Source organism: Hyperolius riggenbachi, chromosome 6 (assembly GCF_040937935.1).
Source record: "Hyperolius riggenbachi isolate aHypRig1 chromosome 6, aHypRig1.pri, whole genome shotgun sequence".
Lineage (NCBI taxonomy): Eukaryota > Metazoa > Chordata > Amphibia > Anura > Hyperoliidae > Hyperolius > Hyperolius riggenbachi.
This window is the reverse complement of record NC_090651.1, coordinates 119,145,170-119,170,586: the sequence shown is the minus strand read 5'-3', so window position 1 is coordinate 119,170,586 and position 25,417 is coordinate 119,145,170. Positions and strand designations below refer to the sequence as shown.

At 41.4% G+C, this 25,417-nt stretch overlaps 1 protein-coding gene across 3 annotated transcripts in view; it reads left to right on the top strand.

Moving 5' to 3' along the window:
- Positions 1-24,941, top strand: part of LRRC8B (leucine rich repeat containing 8 VRAC subunit B) — an 85,430-nt gene extending 60,489 nt beyond the window's left edge. For 2 of the 3 annotated variants that reach the window (XM_068239834.1, XM_068239836.1), the window contains exons 2-4: positions 4,099-4,224; positions 7,979-10,111; positions 12,967-24,941. In XM_068239834.1, coding sequence (XP_068095935.1) covers positions 7,991-10,111; positions 12,967-13,218 — 2,373 coding nt within the window. In that variant the 5' untranslated portion in view covers positions 4,099-4,224; positions 7,979-7,990 and the 3' untranslated portion in view covers positions 13,219-24,941. The remainder of the gene's footprint in view (positions 1-4,098; positions 4,225-7,978; positions 10,112-12,966) is intronic. The other variant, XM_068239835.1, reaches the window with a different exon arrangement.
- Positions 24,942-25,417: the final 476 nt, after the last annotated feature.

The window sequence follows — 25,417 nt, the reverse complement described above, 5'->3', positions numbered from 1 at the left end:
GGGAGGTATATGGAAGCTGCCATTTTTATTTCCTTTTAAATAATACCAGTTGCCTGGCAATCCTGCTGATCTATTTGAACGCAGTAGCCTCTGAATCACACCAGAAACAAGCATGCAGCTATTCTTGTCAGATCTGACAATGTCAGAAACACCTGATCTGCATGCTTGTTCGGGGTCTATGGCTCTAAGTATTAGAGGCAGAGTGAATGTACAGTATATGCATGCTTTCAGCAAACATCTGGGTTAAAAGCTAGTTCTAGCCAGCAATTAATCAAGTTTTAGGTTCTGCAACATCATCTACTGACTTTCACATTGTTAACATTTAACCAATTAAATTGAAGGGCGCTAGAGGGTTGTTTGTTGGCTATTATATGCTGGAGAGAGTCTGAATTCAGGGCACAGTCCTTTCTTCTTGTACTAATCTCAACATATTTTCTGTGCTTGTGTACTTACCAAAAAGTCACTTTGAAGGTTCAAGAAATCCATTTTGGTGTGTAATATAAGATCACTGTATGATATCATTCATGTCAGTTACATAAAAGCTCTCAATCTATTGCCATTGTTTATCCTCCCTGCCATAGTGTAGAGCCAATTATAGGGGAACCAGCTAACTTACCAGCTTTGTTTTTGCAATGTGTGCAGAGATGTGGACTTGGTACAGTATCACACAGTTCATTGTCACAACATGTTTGGGACTTTAACTTCTAAGTACCATTTATTTCTGTATGTACTACATGGTGGAATAATAAAGCATGCTTAACCGTGCCAGACATCATCTTTGAGTTTTGTTCAGGTTTGTGGAATCGATACAAAAACCATCCAACTCCGACTCCTCAGTTTATAAAAGCACAAACTCCATGTACCCAAAATTATTCTGACTACTCAACTCCGACTCCTTACCGAGGCTGTGGAGTTGGTACAAAAATCTTCCGACTTCTCAGTTTATGAAACCATCGACTCAGACTCCAGGTACCCAGAAATTGCTCCACAGCCCTGGTTTGCTTGCATACTGATTGTCTCCTGGGGCTTGGGATAGCACCTGCGTTGGGGTGATATACCTATTGTATGAACCTCCTTCTTCTGTATGCCCAATTTACATGTTATATAAATGGTTTTATTCTACCAAAATTCTCTGAGGTAGACCTTCAAACTCCAAAGCTGCTTCTCAGAATGGAACATACCGTTGCTTTGCAAAAATACTTCTACTATTTACACAAAATCAACTTATGCATGCAGACTTGGAACATATGTTGCAGATCTGCTTTACGACAAGACTGTCTTAGGAAGTCACCTTACTTTTGTAGGAACTCTGATCCACTAAAAATTGCTAGTTATTGCCATTATTGCTAGCTATTAATTGGACTCAAGCCTGTATCAAACTAGGAAAAGAAAATACTGTATGTGCATTTATCTAAGAAAAAACATTTCAGTTGATGTTTCCTTGCAAAGACTCCAGCCAGTGACTTCTGCAATACTGCGAGCCAGAAAGACACTACTCTGTCCTCCTGGATAATATCAGAGATAGGTTTCAGCCAAGATGCTATGGGAAGAGCTGAAGCATGGAAACAATTGAAATGATCCCACGGGAAAGACTTCTGAATGTTTGTCTGTGGAAAACAAATCTTGTGGCAGTTTGGAATGGAGAATGCTGCTGCATATCTCTTAATGCACTCTTTGTCTTGGGATATGTTTACACACACTCACGTTCACTTATATAGGAAATAATTATGCACTATTTATAGTTGCTCAATGCCACACTAAACTATTACAGTGTTTCCTCTTTACATGAAGAACATGTAGAGAGTGAATTTAAACTAAAAAAACAAGTTCAGGAACAGGGCCAGAGCTTCCGTGGTGCAAACTGAGCAATTGCCCAGGGCCCCACACACAGCTGTATGGACCCTCAAATAAAACAGGAAGCTGGCACATCCAATATGTATCTTAAATCATTTAGTGTATAAAAACGCCAACATTTCGGAGCTACATAGGACCCCTTTATCAAGGCAACATTTGCTCGTAGGCAATCATCTGTTTCCCGCAATGTGTCAATCAATCTGTTAATATCAAATTAAAAAGAATGGGAGTCAGAGCTCCTCTGCTGCCTGTCTGAATTACATTGCGTCCTGCAAGTGCTGAGAGGAGCTCTGACTCCCATTCTTTTCAGTTTGACATTGCAGATTGGTTGGCACATTGCGGCAGACAGATGATTGCCTATGAGCAAATGTTGCTTTGATAAAAGGGTCCTACGTGGCTCCGAAACGTTGGTGTTTTTATACATAAAATGATTAAAAATACATATTGCATGTGCCAGCTTCCTGCTTTATTTGTAGATTTGCAGAGGGCGTCGTCCTTCTTTTTCAGCTGTAGCACTGCCCCTTAAGATTTATCCAGTTGTGAGGGTGAGGCAGCACTTAACTTTTTGAGCTGTATGGACCCCCCTGGTCTTCTCGCTTGAGTTCATGGAGATCCCTCCTGGGCCCTGATTTGTTGCAGAATGCACACTGGAGATTTTTCTTACCTGTCTGACAACTCGTGCCTGCGCAGTATAACGGACCCGATTGGGCTCGGCTATTTACGCCTGAGCCAGATCAGAAAGCCGCTGCTGCGCTACAGCCAGGGAGGTAAATTTTGCGCCTGCACAATTTTTTCAGGGGCTGGCAGTGCTGGATCCCTTAGGTTTAGGAGGATGAGGGAAGCCTCAAAAGGATCCAGAGGCTTCCCCCTGGAGGGGAAGGGGGTATTACAGTTTCTCTTTAAGGGATTCCAGAGTAAGAATTTCAGTCCTACAACCCTGGGCTGATCCAAGGCACACACAATTGTGGAACGCAGCGTGACCACAAAGCGTCCAGTAGGGGGGCGAAACGGCCGTCGCTTGACCCACCTTCTTCCCTCACCTCCCACCATCGGCAGCCTGCAGCACAACGTCTGAGGTAACTTGTGCTTGTAATTATCTCTGTGATCACCAAGATGTTACTACAGTTGCAATAAGGGCTGGTGCACACCAGAGCGGTTCTGGAGCTTTTTTTAAAAGGCTTGCAGGGGGGAAACTGCTTGGCTAATGAAAGTGAATGGGATGGTGCACGCCAGAGCAGTTTGTTTTTTCCACAAACGCAAACTCGGGGCTGCAGCATTTTTGAGATTTCTGAGGCGTTTCTGCCTCAATGTTAAAGTATAGGAAAATGGAAAACCACTCTGAAAAACGCTAGATAAGAGTAGATTTCCAGGCTTTTTTGTTACAGAAGCAGTTCAGTAACCGCTTTACTGTAACAATATTTGTAATCTGCTACACAAAAACGCTCCAAAAGACGCTAGGCATGTTTAGAAAACGTCTCTAAACATGCCTAGAATCACTCTGAAATCTGCTTCAAAAACCTCTAGCGTTTTGCAGATCTGCTAGAGGTTTTTGGTGTGCACTGGGCCTATATCAGTTTGGATTTAGGATGGAAGGTGGGCATGCTTTTGTCTCTCCACTTCAATACTTTCTTCCAAGAAATTTAACGGAGCACACATCCAGCAACAAAGGTGACGAGATTGTTGGGCTGCTGTGAAATTTATGTTTGCCTTTGTGACACTTATACCTGATCTATGATTGCACCAAAAGGGGAGTGCCACACTATCTTTTTCTTCTAGAAAAACTCATACAATTGTAACCCTCACCCCGTATGCCAGTATCTTTGCAATATATTTAGTTGCCCTGGTTAAGATCTATTCTTTTATATAAGCATTTTGCCCAGACTTTTCTTTCAGTGCTTCTTGTTGAACTTATTAAAAACATTCTAGATAGGCTTTGACAAAGGAAGCTTTCACTGTCCTGGTTGATAGCTTGTAATCCTATTTGACGATTATACAAATGGGTTTGAAAGAACTACTTCTTTCAGCTCAAGTTTCCTCAGAGAGCTGATGGATATGATCATTAAGATGCCCGTATTCAACACTGTGTGCAGCAGGAAACATTTGTGACTGCACTCCTCTACAATTACAGAGTCTTGGAGAAACCTGAACACTTGCCAAACCGTTCTCTGTATTTCTTAATTGCTGCATGTTCTCAGATCGTCATATTATGGTCTGTGTTACAATGATTTACGTTTCTCACATCAGGAGGATGAAGATGGCGTCAGGCGTTGTTCCAGAATGAAAGCAGAGATGAAGAGACTGAGGTTGTCTAAAAGATGCAGACCCCCTGACTGAAGAGAGCTCCACCTTACTTCTGATTGCTTAGTTCAGGTAAGTGTATTCTGCTGCATCCATCAATGTCTGCTGTGTGCAAGGTAGAATAAATGGATAGGAATTTTAGGCTGAAGCTGTTGCCATAAATCAGCGGCTCTGAATGCATAGTTGTCCTCATGGGCATAAAGGAAATATTTACATGGCTCCTCCCCTTAACTTAATGAAAAATAAAGCTTGTGTATTTTGAATGTGTGTGGGATGTCATGACACGGAGGTAACCGGCTTGAAAAAGGCAGTGCAAGCTCTCTACAGAGCATTTAATTAAGCCATAGCTTAGATTATGTACAACAGTGTTCTTGTGTGTGAGGAATGCATAAAACGACTTCATTCCATAGAGTGCCGCTTCCACAATTCTGTGGAAATGTGCAAAACTGGGTGTACTCTACTGAGTGAGTTATATTTTTATACGCACATGGAAGCCTGAGAGGAAATAAAAAGGTAGGAGTAGAACTTATAAAATTCAAGTGTACCACAAAGGTATAATTATACAGGTAGTCCCTGACTTACGAAGACCCGACTTGCAAAGAACGCGCCGATACAAACAGCCTGAAAATGTGACATTTGATTCTGTGGGAAGAAGTATTTTTCAAAAAGACCTTGTACTTTTTGAGAAAATCAATTTAAAAAAAATCAAAGAAAAATGTTTTTTAATCCCGTAAAACTTAATTTTGCTGCAGTATACAGAAGGCACAAGGGGGCAGAGGTGACACAGAGGAGAACACTGCTGGGGGATAGAGGTGACAAAGAGGGGGACACTGAAGGCACGTGGGAACAGAGGTGACACAGAAGGGGACACTGAAGGCACAGAGGAACAAAGGTGACACTAAAGGCACAGGGGAGGGGGGGGGGGCACTGAAGGCTTAGAGGTGACATGGGGGGGCAATGAAGGCACAGGGGAAAAGAAGTGACACTAAAGGCACATGGGAAATGAGGTGACACATAGGGGGAAACTGAAGGCACAGGGGGACAGAGGGGGACACTGAAGGCTGGGGGGGGGGGGGCAGAGGTGACACAGAGGAGGACACTGGAGGCGGGGGGGGGGGGGTGGCACGGAGGAGGAATGTGATGACAGTGTTTCAACTTAGGAACAGATTTAGGTTACAAACAAACTTACAGTCCCTACCTTATTCGCTAACCGAGGATTACCTGTATTTTAATTTAAAATGTGGATTGCAGTCTGTTGTGCAGTTGAAAATAAGTGATATGGATCTCCCTGTGCAACCTTTATTTCAAAATATTAGTCTAAGCCTGACTTTAGGCAACATTCTTATATGTACAGTATTAAATTAAATATAGAGACAATAACTGCCTACTCACACCCTAAGGCTCCCCGTATATTGCACGTGATTCCAATTTTTAATCGTTTTTTACATATGATTCCGATTTTTAATCATTACTGCATGCTGCGTTTTTTCCTCTGTTTTTCTGTTGATTGCATTCAGGGAAAATCGGAATTGCAAATCGGAAACTGAATCGCGAAATGGATTTGCAGTGTGCAGGGAGCCTAAGACATAACAATAAAAGTTGTTTAGGTGATACCTTTAATGACTAACTGTACAATATTTTTCTGCAAGCTTTTGAAACTTAAGTTTCTTCTTCAGGCATGATACAGAGGTATGGTTCTGATCCAGTTCTGAAACATGCTTGAAGAAGAAACTTAGTTTTGAAAGCTTGCAGAAAAATCTTGTACAGTTAGTCATTAAATCACATGGGCTTGCAGGGAGAGAGAGCGAGTGCTCAGTCAGCTGCAGCCACGCCCCTGCTGACTTACAGCCTATCATGGCCACTGTCCAGGAGACAGGAAGTGAGCTGGAGAGTGAAAAAATAAGGAGCTATGTATTGGTGCAGCAGGTATTTGGTAAAAACTGCTTATTTATTTTTTTCTCTTTTTGCAAAACCTTTTTTATGCAGAAGTCATTCAAATCAGTGTTTTATTAAATTTTCATTAAAAAATGATATACTCTCACTCACTCACTCACTCTCTTTCAAACAATCGCTGTACAGACTTGCTGCTCAGATGCCATCCGAGCAATATAGTAATGTATTTGCATTTGCAAGCTGCACTATGCTGCAGGAACTTCTTGGAAGTTCCTGTAGAGCAAAATATCGTCTGGCAAGGCGATTCATGCTGGTGGATCTGTGGCCAGCAGTGTTGCAGGAAGCCTATACTCATAAAAATTTAGATTTCCGGTTGAAATGATCTGCAACATTTTATTCTGTCAAAATAAAGCTTAAAGAGAGTCTGAAGCCTTCAAAAAATCCTTATTTTTTACATTTATCTTCAGCAATATCAGCAGTGCTAAAATGCCGCATTCCAGTGGCAGAACAATGTCATTAAACCCCCCAAATACTGGGGCAAAAATCCTAGTGGATTTTGCTGCCTGGGGAGGCAGAGCTTAGCGATATAGCTCTGCCTCCATTAGTGTCAATCCCAGCTGATTGCCGCCCCTCTCAGTGAAAGAAGACTGGGAGAGGCGGGGATTGACGCGAGTAGACGCAGAGCCGCAGCACAAAGCTCTGCCTCTACCAGGAAGCGCTCCCCATATTTTGCCCCGGGTTTTGGGGGGTTTAATGACATTGTCCTGCCGTGGGAATGCAGCGTTTTAGCACTGCTGATATTGCTGAAGATAAATGTCAAATTAAAAGAGGATTTTCAGAAGGCTTCAGACTCTCTTTAAAGGGGAACTAAAGAGAGAGGTATATGGAGGCTGTCCTGTTTATTTCCTTTTAATCAATACCAGTTGCCTGGCAGCCCTGCTGGTCTATTTCTCTGCAGTAGTAGCTGATTAAAACCAGAAACAAGCATGCAGCTAGTCTTGTCAGATCAGACTTATAAGTCTGAACCACTGAAACACCTGATCTGCTGCATGCTTGTTCAGGGGCTATGGCTAATAGTATTAGAGGCAGAGGATCAGCAGGGCTGCCAGGCAACTGGTATTGTTTAAAAGGAAATAAACATGACAGCCTCCATATACCTCTCTCTTCAGTTCCCCTTTAAGTGTTAAAGAGACACTTAAGCGGAAAAAAAATTATGAACTTATGATTTGTATGTGTAGTACAGCTAAGAAATAAAACATTAAGATCAGATACATCAGTCTAATTATTGTTTCCAGTACAGGAAGAGTTAAGAAACTCCAGTTGTTATCTCTATGCAAAAAAAGCCATTAAGCTCTATGACTTTCAAAGTCTTGGAGAGGGCTGTCTTCTGACTTATTATCTCAACTGTTAGTGAACAAATTTCTTTTTCTCTGCCAGAGGAGAGGTCATTTGTTCACAGACTGCTCTGAAAGAATCATTTTGAATGCTGAGTGTCGTGTAATCTGCACATATTATAGAATGATGCAATGTTAGAAAAAACACTATATACCTGAAAATAAAAATATGAGAATATTTTCTTTGCTGCTAATCTTCTAGTAATTATTCATAGTACACAACCAATTCATTATATCTTATATTTTTTCGCTTCAGTGTCTCTTTAAGTAGCTTAACTCTGCTTTAGCCTAACCTTTACCATAGAGCAGGAGGAACCACAGCCCTGTCAGCTCAGTTTTGCTGGGAGGCCCACTTGGACCTATTTACGCCCCTGAATATATGTGTGTTGTAAATGGTGCTTCTATTTGTTAGCTTTGATGTGGAAAATCCATTGTGCAATTAGGAAAGTTTGGGGGTAAAATAATTTACTTCATTCAACTAATGTTTCCATACATTATTAACGCAGCATGACTAATTTTATTTTCATTCTATGTTACAGCAGACTACAAAAATGATAACTGTCACAGAACTTAGATTTTTGGCTGATGCCCAGTCATCTTATCATATTCTGAAGCCATGGTGGGACGTATTTTGGTATTACATCACAATGGTTATGTTAATGATCGCTGTTCTTGCTGGTGCACTGCAGCTCACACAAAGCAGAATGCTATGTCTCCCTTGCAAGGCAGAAGTGGACAACCAGTGTGTACATCCTCTGGACCACGTGATCGCCAAGATTAACTTATCGGGTAGTTCCTCGGTAAAAGTAGGTCTTTCCACTGGAATCCGGACTGACCTGCACCGCCAACAATATGCCTATATCGATGCTGTGTGCTATGAGAAACAACTTCACTGGTTTACCAAATTTTTCCCCTATCTGGTATTTCTTCACACTATTATATTTGCTGTCTGCAGCAACTTCTGGCTCCACTACCCAAGTACAAGCTCTAGACTGGAACATTTTGTTTCCATCCTTTATAAATGTTTTGATTCCCCTTGGACAACCCGAGCTTTGTCAGAGACTGTTGCAGAACAAACCGTGAAAAACCAGAGGCGCAGAAGGTCACGCCCGCTTCTTTCAATATCTTCCAATACTGAAGACACAGACTCTGGAAAACAACCTCTCCAGTCAGGGGTTGAAACCACGGCAGTGGAAGATGATGCTTCAGGGGTATTAGACAAGAAAGAAGGAGAACAGGCCAAGGCTTTATTTGAAAAAGTACGTAGATTCCGCCTTCACGTTGAGCAAAAGGATATCATCTACAGGCTCTATCTAAAACAGATTATTGTTAAAGTCATTGCACTACTCATCATTATTACTTATGTGTGCTATTTTTTGTTGCATATAACATTTGACATTGACTGCATAGTAGATATTGAGGCTTTCACTGGGTACAGGAGGTATCAATGTGTTTACTCTCTTGCTGCAATTTTCAAGGTTTTGGCCACATTTTACATACTCCTCGTATTTTTGTATGGGTTTGCTTGCTTTTATAGTCTCTGGTGGATGCTAAGAAGTTCGCTGAAGCGATATTCCTTTGAAGCCGTCAGAGAAAAGAGCAATTACAGCGATATTCCAGATGTTCAAAACGATTTTGCTTTTATTCTCCACTTAGCTGACCAGTACGACCCACTGTATTCTAAGCGCTTCTCAATATTTTTGTCTGAGGTTAGTGAAAACAAACTGAAACAAATTAATTTGAACAATGACTGGACAGTGGAAATGCTGAGAAATAAGCTAACGCGTAATTGTAAGGACAATGTTGAGCTTCACCTTTTCATGCTGAGTGGGTTGCCAGACAATGTCTTTGAACTCAACGAAATAGACGTTATGAAGTTAGAACTCATACAAGATGCTAAGCTTACACCAATGATAACTCAACTGGTCAACCTCAAAGAACTTCACGTTTACCACTCAACTCTAACTGTGGATCTACAAGCTCTGAGCTTTCTTGCTGAAAATCTTGAAAGTCTTCATCTAAAGTTTACTTCTTTTGAGAAAGTCCCGTCTTGGATTTTCCATTTGAAGAATTTGAAGGAACTCTATTTAGCAGTATCTCTTGATGATTATAACTTTGCACAGATTGATGGTCTTCAGGACCTGAAGAACCTGACATCTCTTTACTTGAAGAGTAGCATCCCCAGAATTCCACCCGTAGTTACAGACATGTTGCCATTTTTAGAAAAACTTAGCATTAACAATGAAGGAAATAGGCTACTGGTATTAATAAGTTTGAAAAAAATGAAAAATCTTTCCATCCTAGAATTAATCAACTGTGACCTGGAACGAATTCCACATTCCATTTTTAGTCTAACTGAACTCCGTGAAATTGACTTTAAAGGAAACAACTTTAAGACCGTTGAAGAAATTATTAGCTTTCAGCATCTGCACAAACTGACTTGCTTGAAGTTATGGTATAATTCCATTGCCTATATTCCACTTCAGATTGGAGCCTTAGCCAACCTAGAACAACTTTACTTAAATGATAACAATATTGAAATGGTGCCACTTCAACTCTTCCTGTGTACCAAGCTGCGTGTCCTGGACCTCAGCTACAACAATCTAAGTTTCATCCCTGACGAAATCCAGCTTTTGAAGAACCTCCAGCATTTTGCCGTAACAAAAAATAGTGTAAGTATTCAAGGAACCTTTTTTTTTAAGAGCTCCGAAAAGTGTTTTTATTACTAACGCAACAAATATTTCTGAACCAAAGAAATATAAATTAAGAATATGGTGCAATTACACAGCTAATTTAAGGAATAACTGGGTTAATATATAGTAAACTGAAGACAGAAAAGTTGAGTTTATGCAATGAAGTTAAAGTGATGCTGAAGAAAAAAAACTTATGATATAATGAATTGTATGTGTAGTAAGGATAATTAATAGAAGGAAAGAGGCTCATTTTTATTTTCAGTTATATTTACAAACCACACTCAGTATTTTAACCTATGAAACAGAGCAGAGCTAATGGCCCTTTGAACTTCCCTGCAGTGAAACCTTATCTGAAGCTGTCTCACTGTTTCTTTGATATGTAAGTGCTTCAGAAAACAGCACTGTAATAGACCCAAATTGGGTTGAAGAGCTCAGGGAAGCTCTTTTGCATAAATAACAAGTGAAGTTTCTTAACTCTTCCTGTACTAGAAACAATATGGGACTCTCTTCTTTGCTACTAATGTTCTATTTCTTAGCTGTACTACACATATAATTCATGATGTTATACGTTTAATTTCACTTCAGATTCCCTTAAAAACCGGTGCAGGGTAATGCAGATAGTAGAAAACTGATAATCATACCGATACTCTAAATCACCACAGCCCCCTGCCACAGCCCCCTGCTGGTGACACAGGCAAGAAATTGCGATCTGTACAGCTCTGGCTCCCAGTTGCACACTCCGGCTCTACTTTCCTGAAACAGCCCAAAACGGCGCAGGAAAAGTTGGGTGTATTATGCGCTGCCATAGGTGGTAATGTGAATTAAGGCTATAGCGGTGCTCAAACAGTAGTTTGTGCACTGTCAAAAGATTGAGCCCAAATTACTATAAAAACAGCGTAATTCGGCCACCAGCAGTAGCTGGCAACTTAATTACGTCTTTCCCCTCAGTCCATGGTGGCCTGGAGGGGGAATAGTAATTAACGCCGCCGGGACTTTTGCAGGAGCAGGGTGAGACATTTTTCGGCTTCACCCTGCGCCCAAATTTCTCTGAGACGTTTTTGTATGTATGCCTCCTCTGCCCCTTTTACAAGTAGCTGTAGCTCTGCACTCCAGCTATAGCCACAGCTGGTTACCTGGACTGCTCCCAGTGTGATTTTGAAGCAGGTAAAAATGATAGCGGCTTAAAGCAAATGTTGCTATAGTGGCTAAAACCGCGCCCAAGTTAAACAGCGGGCGCCGCTAATTACATAGTGGCCTATAGCGGTGCCCAACATAACAAGTGTGCCTCAGCAACCTTTTTACCTGCTTTGAAATAAATTAATTATAACAGTCTGTCAAGCTACAGTTTTGTTTTTGTTTTGTTTTTTGTCTATTGGTAGCCAGTTGGTTCATTTGCCCAGTGTGTTGCCCAATGTGTTGCTCAGTGTGTTGCTCAATGTGTTGTTAGAAGCTCAATAGTGATTTTGTGTCACACTGATATGGCAGCTGTGCATTTTTAAACTCAACTCCTAACAACAAAAATAAGACAATGAAGACACCAGTGACGTTCTGTACTGTTTATTGATCTTCAGTGATATTGTGTAAGGTTTATTGGATCATCTTGAGTGAGTATGCTTGTAGACACCTATTAGACCAAGCAATTAAAGTTGGATGACCCCCATTGTTGTATGGTGGGCCACGGGTTCCAGCATAATAAGGTCTTAATATGGACATGGTGTTTCTCCTGAAAAGGTGTATATATCACAATGGCGTTGATTCACTAAATCGCCGTAATACTGTCGAGCACAGACAGCGCACAGCAGTATTACCTTTATTTCCAGGCCGTAAGTTAAGCTATTAGCATGACCCACAGTACTCGTGTAGCATAACTGTTGCCACGGTAACACACATTACTTATGGAAACGCTCGTTAGTAATACATGTTACCTTATCAAAAGCCAAACTATGCGATTACCCCGGGTTGATCTAATTGTGTAACTCACAGTACTTGCGGCCGTAAATAAGGGTAGTACCGCCGTGCGCTATCTGTGCACTGCAGTTTGCAGCAATTTAGTGAATCAACCCCTATGTCTGGTGCATGTTTAACCATTAAGTGGGACTCCTATTGACAGCCCTTGCAGTTTTCTCTGAATAATTATGTGGGGGCTATAGTATACCTTATAGTATGATCTGTGTTTTGGATAAAGGAGTTATACCTATGATAGTCAAAATGGTATAATGTATAGCAATGCTCGATAATTGATAGATATTGTATTTGGAAAGATGGTTTATTTAACACTCCCCCCCCCCCCCCCCCCTTACAAATTCTTCCCATGTAGTGTTAAACCATTCCATAATGCCGAACTCTTGCACAGCATAAAATGAAAGTGTTTATTCCACATATACCTGTAGTTGCTGAAAAATTCACTGCTGTGTGTTCTGTGTTTTGGTTAGCTAGATCAAAGTGTCCAATTAGATCTTATCAGCAGCTGTGAATCACAGCCGTGAGCTCTGTCACAGCTCTATCTATGCACCTCAGTAAACACTACTCTTTCTGTGCTCCAAGGAATGAGAAACTAAGTTAAAACTTCAGATTTTTTTTAGGATTTCTCTAAATTCTTATGATAATTTGTTTTTCCTAAAGATCATCATCCTGTGGCTAATCTGAGTTTTTAGTTCCACGTTAAGAGGGGACCATCACATAATTTGTGTGTTACATGTTCACTGCAGGTGATAACTAAAATATGTATGTATAGTATGTCCTGTTCACCTGTGTATGAAAAAATATTTTAGGCCACTGTTATAGTTTCACAGATCTGCATCTGCCTATAATGATTAACATTTCTATCTTTGTAGATTGAGAATTTGCCAGATGGGCTGTTTAAATGCAGCAAGCTTCAGTGTTTGTTACTAGGAGCCAACAACCTGACCAGCCTTTCCCCGCTAGTCAGTGACTTGATGAACCTCATAAAGATTGAGCTAGTAGGAAACCAAATTGAAAGCCTCCCTGCAGAGCTTGAGTTGTGCCAGTCTCTGAAGCCAGGCTGCATCATTGTGGAGACCAACGTCCTGCAGACACTGCCATCGTACAAGTCTTCTCATAGATGAGGCATCTTCTTGGTGAAGAATCAGTTCTCTCTTATTGTATTCAAACAGAAAAAATGAAATAAGCCATTCCTTTATCATATCAAGCACAATGGTGACTGACACCTGTCTACTGTCTGTGCCAACTAATATTTTGTATGCTTGAAGTACATTATTATTGTTGTTATTATTATACTGACATTTCAGGATACATAAAGGTCCTAGGTATACTGAGTGCCAGGGATTTGATTGACCTTGAGGTACTTGGTTAAAAAAAAAAGTGGATTGGATCACCAGCTGGTTATTTTTACTGGAATCAAGTGAGATCTCAGCATCTAAATTCCCTGGTCTGCACACCTCCATAGCCATGACTAATAGGGATGATCAATTTGATTTGGAACAGCATTCGGATCAGAAATTGAATTTAAACTAAAGCAGACAGCAGCAGGGGGCGTTATCTCAACCTTGTCACTGCCTCTGTGCACTGCCCTCCACGTTTTTTTCCAGCTCTCATATTTTTTTCCCTTCCGAATTCCAGCTCTCCTATACTTCCCCCTTCCGAATTCCAGCCCTTATATACTTCCTCCTTCCAAATTTCTTATACCTCCTCCTTCTGGCTGTGAGGGAGAAAGTATATGAGAGCTGGAATGTGATGTGGAGGGCAGTGCGAGAGGCGGCTACAAGACGCGGTCTGCTTTAGTTTAAACTCGAGTTCTGACCCAAATGCTTTGGAATGCTTTTCTGAAGCCAATTGATCATCCCTAATACCTAGGGATTTTGCTATTTGGTTCTTTTTATTTATGTTACATTATAGAACATGCAGCAGGACCGTTTCCAATAGGGACAAATCTGGCCTGAATCTGCAGCATTTCCCCGCAGGCAAGTCGGGTGGGGAAATGCTGCCTATTCCCTCCCATGGCTTGCTATGGTGCAATTCTGGATGGCATGCTGCGGTTACCCACGGCATGTATCCAAATCACCATAGCTGTACATGGCACAGCTAAGTGATTCAGATGTGGGCTCGCATCACTACAAGTGCTGGTGTGCGTCCTGCAAGATGCACGCCAGCTCAATGGAAACCAGCCCTTACTGTGGCAATAGGAAAGCTGAGTCTAAAGTCCCATCAGAGATTATATCTCTGTGACCTGTGAAATTCCACAAGACATATAGCAAACCACAAGAGTGACTTCAATCTCTTGCTACTGAACAATTTATCCATGAAGTTTGGCCATAAAACTGATAACAGGCATTAGATGATGATCTAGTTATTTGACAAATCTAGACAGTTTTAGCTAGATTAGTTAATGTGTACTAGAGGTACATCAGTGACTAAGAGACCTGTCGGACAGGTTTGAAGCCTAGTCCATTCACTACCCTTTCCCCAGAGGTATCCAAGCAGCAGAAGGTCTGCCCTTGCTACATCCACCTTCCCTCTGCATAGCTTAACATTGCTCACTTGGACGCCTTACTATTCATGGTCATAGGTCAACAAATATCAATAGAACATTCTGATGGTTAGGTTATACAACATATTCTATTGTTCCTCTGTCTATGTGCACCCCAAAGGCAGCCATACATCTAGCGATGATAGGCAGATTCCACCAAGAGACAAATCTCTCTCCAACCAAATCTGATTAGAGATAGATCTGTTGGCTGCTGATGCACCGCATGTTGATTCCCAATTAGGGGTGACATTGCCAGGGTTTTTTGACACATTCGTAACATGTCTGATTACCGACACGTTTTTTAACATGTTCGTAACACGTCTGATTACATGTTCGTAACAAGTCTGGTTTTGACACATTCGTAACACGTCACCATTACCGCAATGCGCCCCGATCGAGCAGGGCGACCCTACATGTTGCAGCATGTCTGACCGATTCATGTAACCAATTTCGGACAGAAATAGGGTGCATCTTCGATCAGGCATGCATTTGGCGGCACTGATTTTCATTCAGTTATAATAATTAAATCGGATGGTCGATCGGCCGCCAAGTTGTCTGATGTATGGCCACCTTAAACCTCCATACAGACTATAGATGTATGTTGACTACACAGTGCATGATCTAGCAATCAGTATGCGAAATGTGCACATGAACATATATATTTTTCTTGACCAAATATATGTGACCATGGCTATGAGGAGGGGAAGGTGTAAAGATATAGAGATCTTCCGCTGTGGGGAAATGCTCTGGAACTCTGATCCCTGTTGGCCAAGGAGGGCTTGTTTCAGACATTTGAAGACACATTTCAGGCATTATTGAAGTGTTGCTTGATCTCACTATAAAGGATGATCCGTTATCATGTCTGTGTAGCTTACGAAGCAATTCAGACAACCAGCAATCACCCCTAACTCAAGTACCAGTCTTAATTAGAGGACTACACAAAAAAATTGTGAATAGCATAAACTTTTTGAGAAGCTTTCCATTCTGATGTTTCATACTTAATCCATAAAACTTTACTTAAAAACACTTGTGGACCAACTTCACAAACCCTGAATGGTGTGCTAAACTACTGTGATAACAAAGCTTGCTGTAGTATGTGCATGAATGTAAAGTGTGCATGTGTGTAGTGTGCTTGTGTTTTTACTGTCTACATTTATAAACCACTGTAACAGGTTTCAGTTGTAAAGCTGACCCATACTGATCCCTATAGGCCTATGTTAAATGGGCCCACAAGGCAGGCATTCGTATCTGTCATTTGAATTGGTGGACTCTCGAATACATGGAATTCCAGTGCCATTTACATGACTCCTGTCTTGGTAATGGGAATTAAAGTGATGAGAAATTCTCAACTGGGGATAAATATGTGTGCTATTGAGGGACATATACTGAAAATAATGGTTTGCTTTGGAAAAATTTCAGACCTTTGCAAACCCCAAATAAGAACTTCCCATGGTTCTAACTAGGTATGGTCAATGAAATAATTTTGATCATGCTAATGTATACTGCTTGAAAATGGACCAATCCAATTTTACCTCATCAGGATTTGATTGGTTCATTTTTAAGCTGCATACATTTGCATAAAAAAATTGCATAATGCTTCATCAACTCAAAATTATTTGCATCTCAATGACCATCCCTAATTCTAACTCTAGTGAAAAAATGTCTGCCACTTCCTCTTGATGAATCTAGGGCAAATCTGTGGTGACATAAACAACAAAAAGATCTGACATTGCATCCTTTGTATCAAAAAATGAAATACCTGGCAGTAGTTAGTTCCAGTCTGGTGTGGGACTGATCATCCTAATGGTGGCCACTAATGATCCAATCTTTTTCATCCAATCTTACCAAATCGATGTAGTATAAGGGTAAACTGAGTGAATATACTGAATGGATACTTCAGGCAGTTACCTTATATTACATTGAAATGGTAAGATTGGATGAAAAAGATTGGATCATTAGTGGCCACCTTAACTTATAACTGTGCTAGCTTCCATTGTATGTTTCTTCATGACTTGTAACCAGTAATTTAAAGAACAATTTTTTATTTTTTTTTTAAGTTTGGAGTTTTGCTGATCTGAAAAGTCATGCTGTATCTAACTTTATGGCCCGTACTCACGGGCTGCAAAAATCGCCTGTCGCCAGCACACGTGAGCGTGTGGGCGACAGGCCGGCAACAGCTTCTCTCCAGGTCCCTCCGCGTACTCACGCGGAAGAGGGACCAGCGGCGAGACGGAAGCTGTCGCCGACGTTCCTCCTCCCCCCGCCGGAAGCTCCATAAACCTCAATGGAGGTTGCTGTCGCTAGTCCGCGTACTCACGCGGACTAGCGACAGTTGCGGCGGGGGGGCAGCGGCTACTGTCGCCATGCGATTGAAAGTTTCAATCGCCTGGCGACATGGGCGACAGTTCAGGGTGCGCGCGCGTGCGGCGGCCCATACTCACGCGTGTTGCGGCGACAAATGTCACTCGTGAGTATGGGCCATTAGTGTTAAGAGAGTTGCAGTCTTCTCTGCCAGACCCATAATCTGCTGAAGGAAGCGCACAGGTTGCTGGGTCTGTATACTAATTACAATACAACAGACATCTGTGGCTCAATATACATTAAACCAGAGCACTTGCCTCCAGATACAAAGAAAGAGATACAAGTTGCATAAACCTGCAGATAAATGGGAAGCTGTGGTATCTCCTTACGGCTCTTGTTACTTCTGGTTCCTACCTTGACAATGCAAATGCCATGTTAGTACAGTGTTCTCCCCAGGCACTTTTAGCCGGGTGCTCCACCCGGCTAGTTTTGGTGACTACCCGGCTGTCATCGGCTCAACTCCTCCTATGCTGTAAGCAGAGTTGCACACAGAAGCACCGGCCCTGCACGCTCATCTCGCCCCACCCGGCTACTTGTTCATGCCACCCGGCTGGAAAAAAAATCTGGGGAGAACACTGTAGTACATATACCGTCATGAATGGGCATAGGAGCCTCTTGGATGCTGCATACAGAGGGACCCCCATAAAACTCTACAGTAATGTTATGTAAGTCTGCTTCGACGGTTACCGATACCTACCTTAGTTAATATCCTACAATATATAGCACAATGGAAGATGCTTTACTAATCATTATGAGTATAGGAAAATGAGATGTCCTGATAAGGCTCCTCTGCTTCCCATTTATCCTCCTTTTAACTACGGTAATTTTACAACATTCTTTCTGTTACTTGGTGTTAATGATTTATAAAGCACCATCATAGTGGTATCTGGTGATCCACCTGTCCAAAGCTTCTTAGAGGGGCATTGAACAGCCAAAGCTTCTTACAGGGGCATTGGACAGCCAAGGCTTCTTAGAGGGGCATTGGGCAGCCAAGGCTTCTTAGAGGGGCATTGGGCAACCAAGGCTTCTTAGAGGGGCATTGGGCAACCAAGGCTTCTTAGAGGGGCATTGGGCAACCAAGGCTTCTTAGAGGGGCATTGGGCAACCAAGGCTTCTTAGAGGGGCATTGGGCAGCCAAGGCTTCTTAGAGGGGCATTGGGCAGCCAAGGCTTCCAAGAGGGGGCATTGCACAGCCAAGGCTTTTTAGAGGGATATTGGGCAGCTAAGGCTTCTTAGAGGGGCATTGCACAGCCAAGGCTTCTTAGAGGGATATTGGGCAGCTAAGGCTTCTTAGAGGGGCATTGGGCAGCCAAGGCTTCCAAGAGGGTCATTGCACAGCCAAGGCTTCTAAAAGGGATATTGGGCAGCCAAGGCTTTCTTGAGAGGCATTGGACAGCTAAGGTTTTCAAGAGGGGCAATGGGTAGCCAAGGTTTTGAAGAGGGGCAATGAGCAGCCAAGGTTTTCAAGAGGGGCAGCCAAGGCTTCCAAGAGGGGCAACGGGCAGCCAAGGCTTCCAAGAGAGGCATTGGGCAGCCTTCATTAAGTGTGCTTTTATGTGTACCTATTGCAGTATATATACTAACGTGGGTACTTTTGATACTTTGGATAGAGACCAAGGGTAACAAACTGTGATGAGTCTCCAAAGCTTCCCATATATCTGCTGATAGAGAAAACAATTGCACATAGCTGCAGATACTTGGGAAGCTGAAGGGCCTCAGCATGGCTCCCTATGGTCTCTATGGAAAACATTGTATCCTTATAACTAATGCTAGGTACACACATTGCAATTTTCTGACATATGTACTGTCAGATCGATTATTTTCAACATGTCTGATCTGATTTCCAATAAATTTCTTGAACGATTTTTCATATAAGTGAACAGAAAATCGATCGGAAATCAGATCGGACGTGTTGGAAATAATCGATCTGTCAGTAAATCTGTCAGAAAATTGCATTGTGTTACCTAGCATCAGGGAGACTACTACAATGTGGAAAAATCTTGATGAATACAACTAGAAATTGATAAACTTCGAATTCGGTAATTTAACGAACTGGAAAAAGACAATGATGAATCGAGGCCATATGTTAATACAGAAGTTTTGACTGGAGTTATGCTAAGGTCTTTGAATATAACATTATTTGTCCAGCACTGGAATACGGCAACGGTTAACAAATAAATAGCGCTGCGCTCCGTTATAAGTACCGCACTGGTGTCAGCATTGCTGAAGGGTCATTTATGGTATTGGAAGTGCACTGGACTGTGTAAGGGCCAGTAAAAATCTTGGTGAAGTGTTCTACTACAATGTTATTACTGGTTCAGAAAATACAGTATTCACATTTACAATGTGCTTTATTTTTTTTTATAGTTTTGTTACTTGTCCTGTTTTATATCTGTAATGTTTTGCACTGATTTCATCTTAAACTAAAAAGCCAGTAGGCTGTTTCTGTATTCTCTCTCTAATATCATTGCCCAGTTCCAGGGATTTTTTTATTTTAGTTTTGGATACTATGGAAGGGGATTAGAAATAATTGAGGATTTGAGATTTGTATTTGTATTGCTGTATCTCTACTGCCCCTTGCCTCTTTCTCCATTTCCCCACTGTTTGTATGGAAAGAGAGAAACCTTTCGAGACGTGGACACGGGGCAGCAAAAAAAAGAATGGGTTCCAATTCCTTATCAAACTATGCAAAACTATAATAACATTTTTCCTGGAGTTGGCCTTTAAAATAGGCCTATGCCAAAATAACATCACTTGCCTTTCTGTCAATATTGCTTCTTTAAAATAAATGTTAAAATGAATCTTAAGATACTAACCTAGCTTGCAGAAAATGCTTTCATAGCTTGGGGACAATTAAAGAGGACCTAAAGTGTAAATTCCAAAGTGAAAAATAGTCTGAGTGACACTTAGTTACTATGAGTGTTCACCCTTCTTTTTTTACCCATTGCAACCAGGGGTGATTTCTGTATTAAGCAGGAGGGAAGCACTATGGCAGCTCCAGTATGCACCATTGTGTGTCTGTCACTGAATACTGTAGTTAGCACCACACTTTCTTATCCTTTTCTCCCTTTGATTATCTAACTCGGTGGCACACAACATACTTAGGCTGATATAAGGGCTACATCCCGCCCTCCAGTGGCACAATCTGTTTTGTAATGTCAGAAAACTGCCATGGCAGTTTTTCAGGAGGGGGTGTGGCTGAAAATCCAAAACCGGTATTTTTTGGCACAAAACGTCTGTTTCTAGACATTTATTCATGCTACTCTATTATAACTTCTGCGGACTGTGCTGACAGCGTGGAATGTATTTTTACACTTTAGGTCTGGACGCTTTAAGGCATCAAATGATAATGTAATGGGATTCAATGACTGGTCAGGTGATTTAAGAATGTATGTCAAGCTGTCCACAGGAATGAGATGGGAAATGCCCAGTTTGAGCAACATTGCAAAAGATGCCTGTTGGCCAGACTCTTTTTGGAGAGAAAACTCAAAGTCTACCTGAGATGAATTAAAACTAAAAATGCATGCATACCTGGGGCTTCCTCCTGCCCCCTTCAGCCTGATCGCTCCCTCGCCGCCTTCCTCCTGCATCCTCTGCAATCCTCCTGGTAACTTTGACCAGTCGTAGCCAGGCAGCGGAGGTGCAGTGCAGCCGCACGCGCTCTCCTATCGCGCTCCCATCCTGACTTCTAAAGTTTCCGGGACCCATAGTGGAGGATCCAGGATGCGGAGGAGGACAGCGAGGGGGCGATCAGGCCGGAGGAAGCCCCTGGAATGTATTAATTTTTCCTTTTTGATTTATCTCCGGTTTTGTTTCTTTGCTTGAAAGATACAAATCTAGTAAGTTTAGGGCATACCCACTAACAGAGAGTAATGAGAGTGCTTAGATTGTACACTTAACAGTTCTGCCTGAAGACTCTTTTGGGTCAGCAAAGCTCACAGCTAGCTCATAGCTAGTTGTTGTTGGAGTTGGGAGCTATGCTTTCTGCAAGTCACATGAACAACCATTGTCATATCCAGGAGCACCTGCTGATTGCATTGCAAAATGTTCTGAGAGTGGGACAGTTTCTGTAAATCATGTGACCAGCTTTTTTTAGAGCCTGGAGTAATACTTCCCGTGTTTATGGAGCAAGTGCATTTGAGGGATTGTTAGGTATGGATGCAATTAACACATGAAAGAGGTAATGTTTGGCATTTGCTTGTTTTGCTAACCTTATGAAAGCATTCCATGAAAATTGTGAATTTATGTGTTTTAAATCTTCTAATGGTTTATTCCAAAGTCTTATTTATAGGGAGAAACTTAGTAACATATATGAATTAAAATTCCTTTCTGGCAGCTATGTATTACAAAGTTCATTCTAAATGGCCAACCCCAGCCTCACTTGTACATTATCTCTGCTCTTTTATTGCTTATGATTTATAGCAGTGAAAATAGATTTGGCTTGTATGAAAAGACAAAAATGAATTGATTTAGTAAACCACTGCACTGTAAATGTGTGTTTCGCTAATCTGAATAAGGTCAATTGAAACAAAACCTGTTTGATTAGGGTTTGTAGAGGTATTTTGCATATCAGTGGTTTTTTTTTTTTGCCGTTTCATTTAATAAACCCATTTATTTTCAGCATAATGTGGTTAAAAACACTATATAACAAGCCTAAACAGGCATCAATTTTTACTGACACATTCAGTCACTCACAATGAGCCACATTGATCGTAATTTTTATCGAATTGCTGCAAAAATTGATCAAAATTCCGATCGGACACCAAAATTTCAATCAACAAGATGCGGCAGTAGAGTGAAGGTCCGTAGCACTGCACTGCATTGGACAATACACAGCTGCGGTTCAATAGATTTCCTGGTGATGTGCAGTGTATGGGATGATTTGATCCCTCTCTGATCAGGGATTGATCTGCTTGCCACATTGGGTGCAATCTAAGCATGTGTGGCCACCATAACACAACAGAGGAACAGAAGTAGAAGGAAATAATTCTTATCATACAGGTTGTAAACATGTATTTATTACACACATCCTGTAAAAAGCAGATGTCTCAATGAGGGTTTAAAGGATGTGTTCCCAGAATTACTTGTCTGACTTACAAAATTGTTGCCTGAAAGAAAGCCAGTGGCAGTGAAAAGCCTGTAAGTTGGAGAAGAACCCTTCATACTTACATTCAGTACTGTGGGAGTAGGAAAATGCTGGTAGGCTTGGCATACATACCTGCCTGGCAATCACTGGTAGATACGCTTGCTCGAAGAGACGCTTGTATCCACACACCACAAATCCGGTTTGTGACTTCTGTTTGGACTGCTTAGATGATCAACTATAAATACCTATTGTAATATACTGTATAGTCCATCACCTAAATAGATTCAAATTAATCCATGGGAAGGATGACCAGCATAGACACTTGCAACTCCTGGGGAATTGTCACTTGAATCTAATAGAGGTATCATTGGCCGCTGAACAAGTATATATTGCAAGCATACTTACACTCACTTTCACCGATGCTGCTGAATGGTGGTAAGTGATGTTCTCCTTTTAAAGTGAAAATCCATCTCCATTAAAAACACTGTGAAATAAATCAGTGCTATATGAGTCATTTTGTAATGTAGTGTTATCAGCAATTCTCTTTCAGTTTGCAGCCAGCTATGAATATCTTTAAGGGTCTTTAAATTCAAAAGGCAGCTTTTCCAACCATGAAATCCGTACTCTTTAGTGGTTTTTCAACAGTCCATGCTGGCCAGTAAAGCCCCTGTATTTCCCCTCTTCTTGCATGAAGTATTAGCTGCACGGAGCCACAGGCACTTTGCTTTGGTGGTAGCGGGGTTCACCAGATCAGAGACTGTACTGATTGGTGCCTGTCTGAGCGCTGAAGCTGCATGCTGTAGTGTGCCCGCTGAGATTAGTGCCTGCATGAAGATTTACATTTCTGCACCTTGAGGTGTATGCTGCTGGAACTATAATCTACAGTGCACCAGTGTTTAGTCTACCGGACTGCCAGGCCTAAATTTCTAAAAATGGGAAGGGAAGTTGCGATGTGCACTGTGCTTCCAACCGCAGGTGCACGATTAAGGATGCACTTTGCCAGGCAGCACCTGCACACTACTCACTGACCTGGCTGACCCGGAAGTAGCTTCCAAGGCCCTTAACAGAAAACAGAGGAGAACAGGGGATGCAGTGGGTATAAGGGCTGCTTCCTCCCGTTTTTAACAATTTACAACCACTCAGGTATCCTTTAAGGATACTAGAGCAAGGGATTGTTTTTCCTTTGGCAAATAATTTACTTATGAATGTAAGAAAATCTGACATCTGAGTTAAACGAGGTATGGATTTATTTTATGTATAAATCCTATAGTAATTATAAATGAAATGTGTGACTATCCCACTCCACTTTTCATTTGTGCAGTTATCTATTAAGAGAATAGGCTTCAGTATTCTATTTTGTATTAACATATGCATAGCTATATCTAGTTGTTTAATATTTAGCCATATCATTAGTTCCTTTCTTATTTTTTCAGTAGGAATCTATTGTAAAAGGGAAATTCTATCCTTGAGTAAAAAATATATAATTTCTTGTCGTGGAGACTTACCAGTATATGATTAAGAGATTTTAGAAAACATTATTTCTGCTTCCCTACATAGCTTTTCTTTCATGTACAAAGACATATGCAACTTGTGCATAGGATTCTTACCATCGTAATGCCAGATGGGCGTGTCACCGTTTGCTGCAGCCCCCTGATTGCTAGAGGTGTGTGGGAAGTGGCAGTGCTTGTCTAGGTCAGTGATCTGCAAACTTGGCTCTCCAGCTGTTAAGGACCTACAAGTCCCACAATGCATTTGCCTTTATGAATCATGACTGTGGCTGTCAGACTCCTGCAATGCATTGTGGGACTTGTAGTTCCTTAACAGCTGGAGAGCCAAGTTTGCAGATCACTGGTCTAGGTATTTATCCATGCTGAAGAGGGTGTTGCTGAGAAGTCCATAACTTCAAGGACACCAATGGAAAAGTTGCTGTCTGCATTTGTGGCCAACTGTACACATTCCTAGCTGGCTGGAAATTGAAATGAGTATATAACTTTTAATAGCATTAAATTACAAGTAGTTGTGATATGAATCACAGGTTTTTTTAAGTCTGAGTTTAAAGCAACCCTGAATCGCGTAAAACCTATTAAATGAAGCCTATGGAGGGCTAGATTACCTCCTCCTGAGAAGACAGATGCTGCTTGTTGTCTTCGGGAGCTCTTCCCGTTCCTCATTCCTGTCTTCTTCTCTCACCATCCTCCCGTTGGTTCCCTGAGTGGCAATGGGCGATTCAGAACTGCGTATGTGCTAGTTCTGAACCCCACATGCGTAGTGAGAGAAAGGGAATGAGCGTGGTCTACAACTCGCCTATGCACAGTTGTGAATCACTCGTCACTGCTGGGGTTTTGCAGCAGAGTGAGCCAGTCCAAGAAGAAAACCACGGACAGGGAACAGGAGGGACCCATAAGACCATGAGCATGGGCATGATTTGATTTCTCCTTCCCCGATTCCTCTGTTAATTATTTAAATTACCCCTGAGCGTGTTGGGCACTGTTTGAAGTTTAGAGACTTTGTTCTGAACTTTGTTTTTTATGATATCTAGTAAACATTTCCGTTTTGTTTGTTTGTTTTTTGTTTGTTTTCAAATTGCTCTTCCTAAATGCTGTGCTCTGAATAGTGGTTGGGTTGTTTGTATGTTTTTTGTTCTTTTTTTGGCTGGGTTAACCTACCTTCTCTCCTTTCAGAAAACATGCATTGGTCAGTAATAATGACATGGATGTACAAAATGTGCTGAATGAGTTTTAACTGAAGAGGATCTTATTTATTTCTGAGCTGATTTGTACCCTGTAGTACCCTTCCTTTGTTGTAAAGTTTTATGTGTGCTTTTTATTTCCTAATAAATGCTCTTTGCAATGGTGTCTTGGTCTCAGATTATTTACATGACCGTTTGATCTGTGCCAGGAGATCCTTAAACTGATATTGTCCTTGTTTGCACATTCTTAATGGTGTTTAAGGAAGCATGTCGAGATTCCAGATACAATATTAGATATACTGACTTGTGTCTGGGATAGTTTACCTGTAAATGTCATTTCCTTGAACCGCCTGCAGCAATAAAAATGATTCTCAACTAAAGTCAGACATTAATAGCAGTCCATTAAAGTAAGTGTAAATATCACTTTATACACGTTACCGTGCTCACCATGGACATTACAATGCTGGGAAATGACGTGTTGTACTGTTACACACCATTGTGCAATAGTGTACATGGCTTGCCATTGTGACGTAAAGAAAAAGGTGATTGCGTTCCCCATCTTGATGGATGTTTATATTGGCTTTCTAAGGCAGAGGACACACTTGACTGTTTTTGTGTGTGCGTTTTCTGCACAGAAAAACG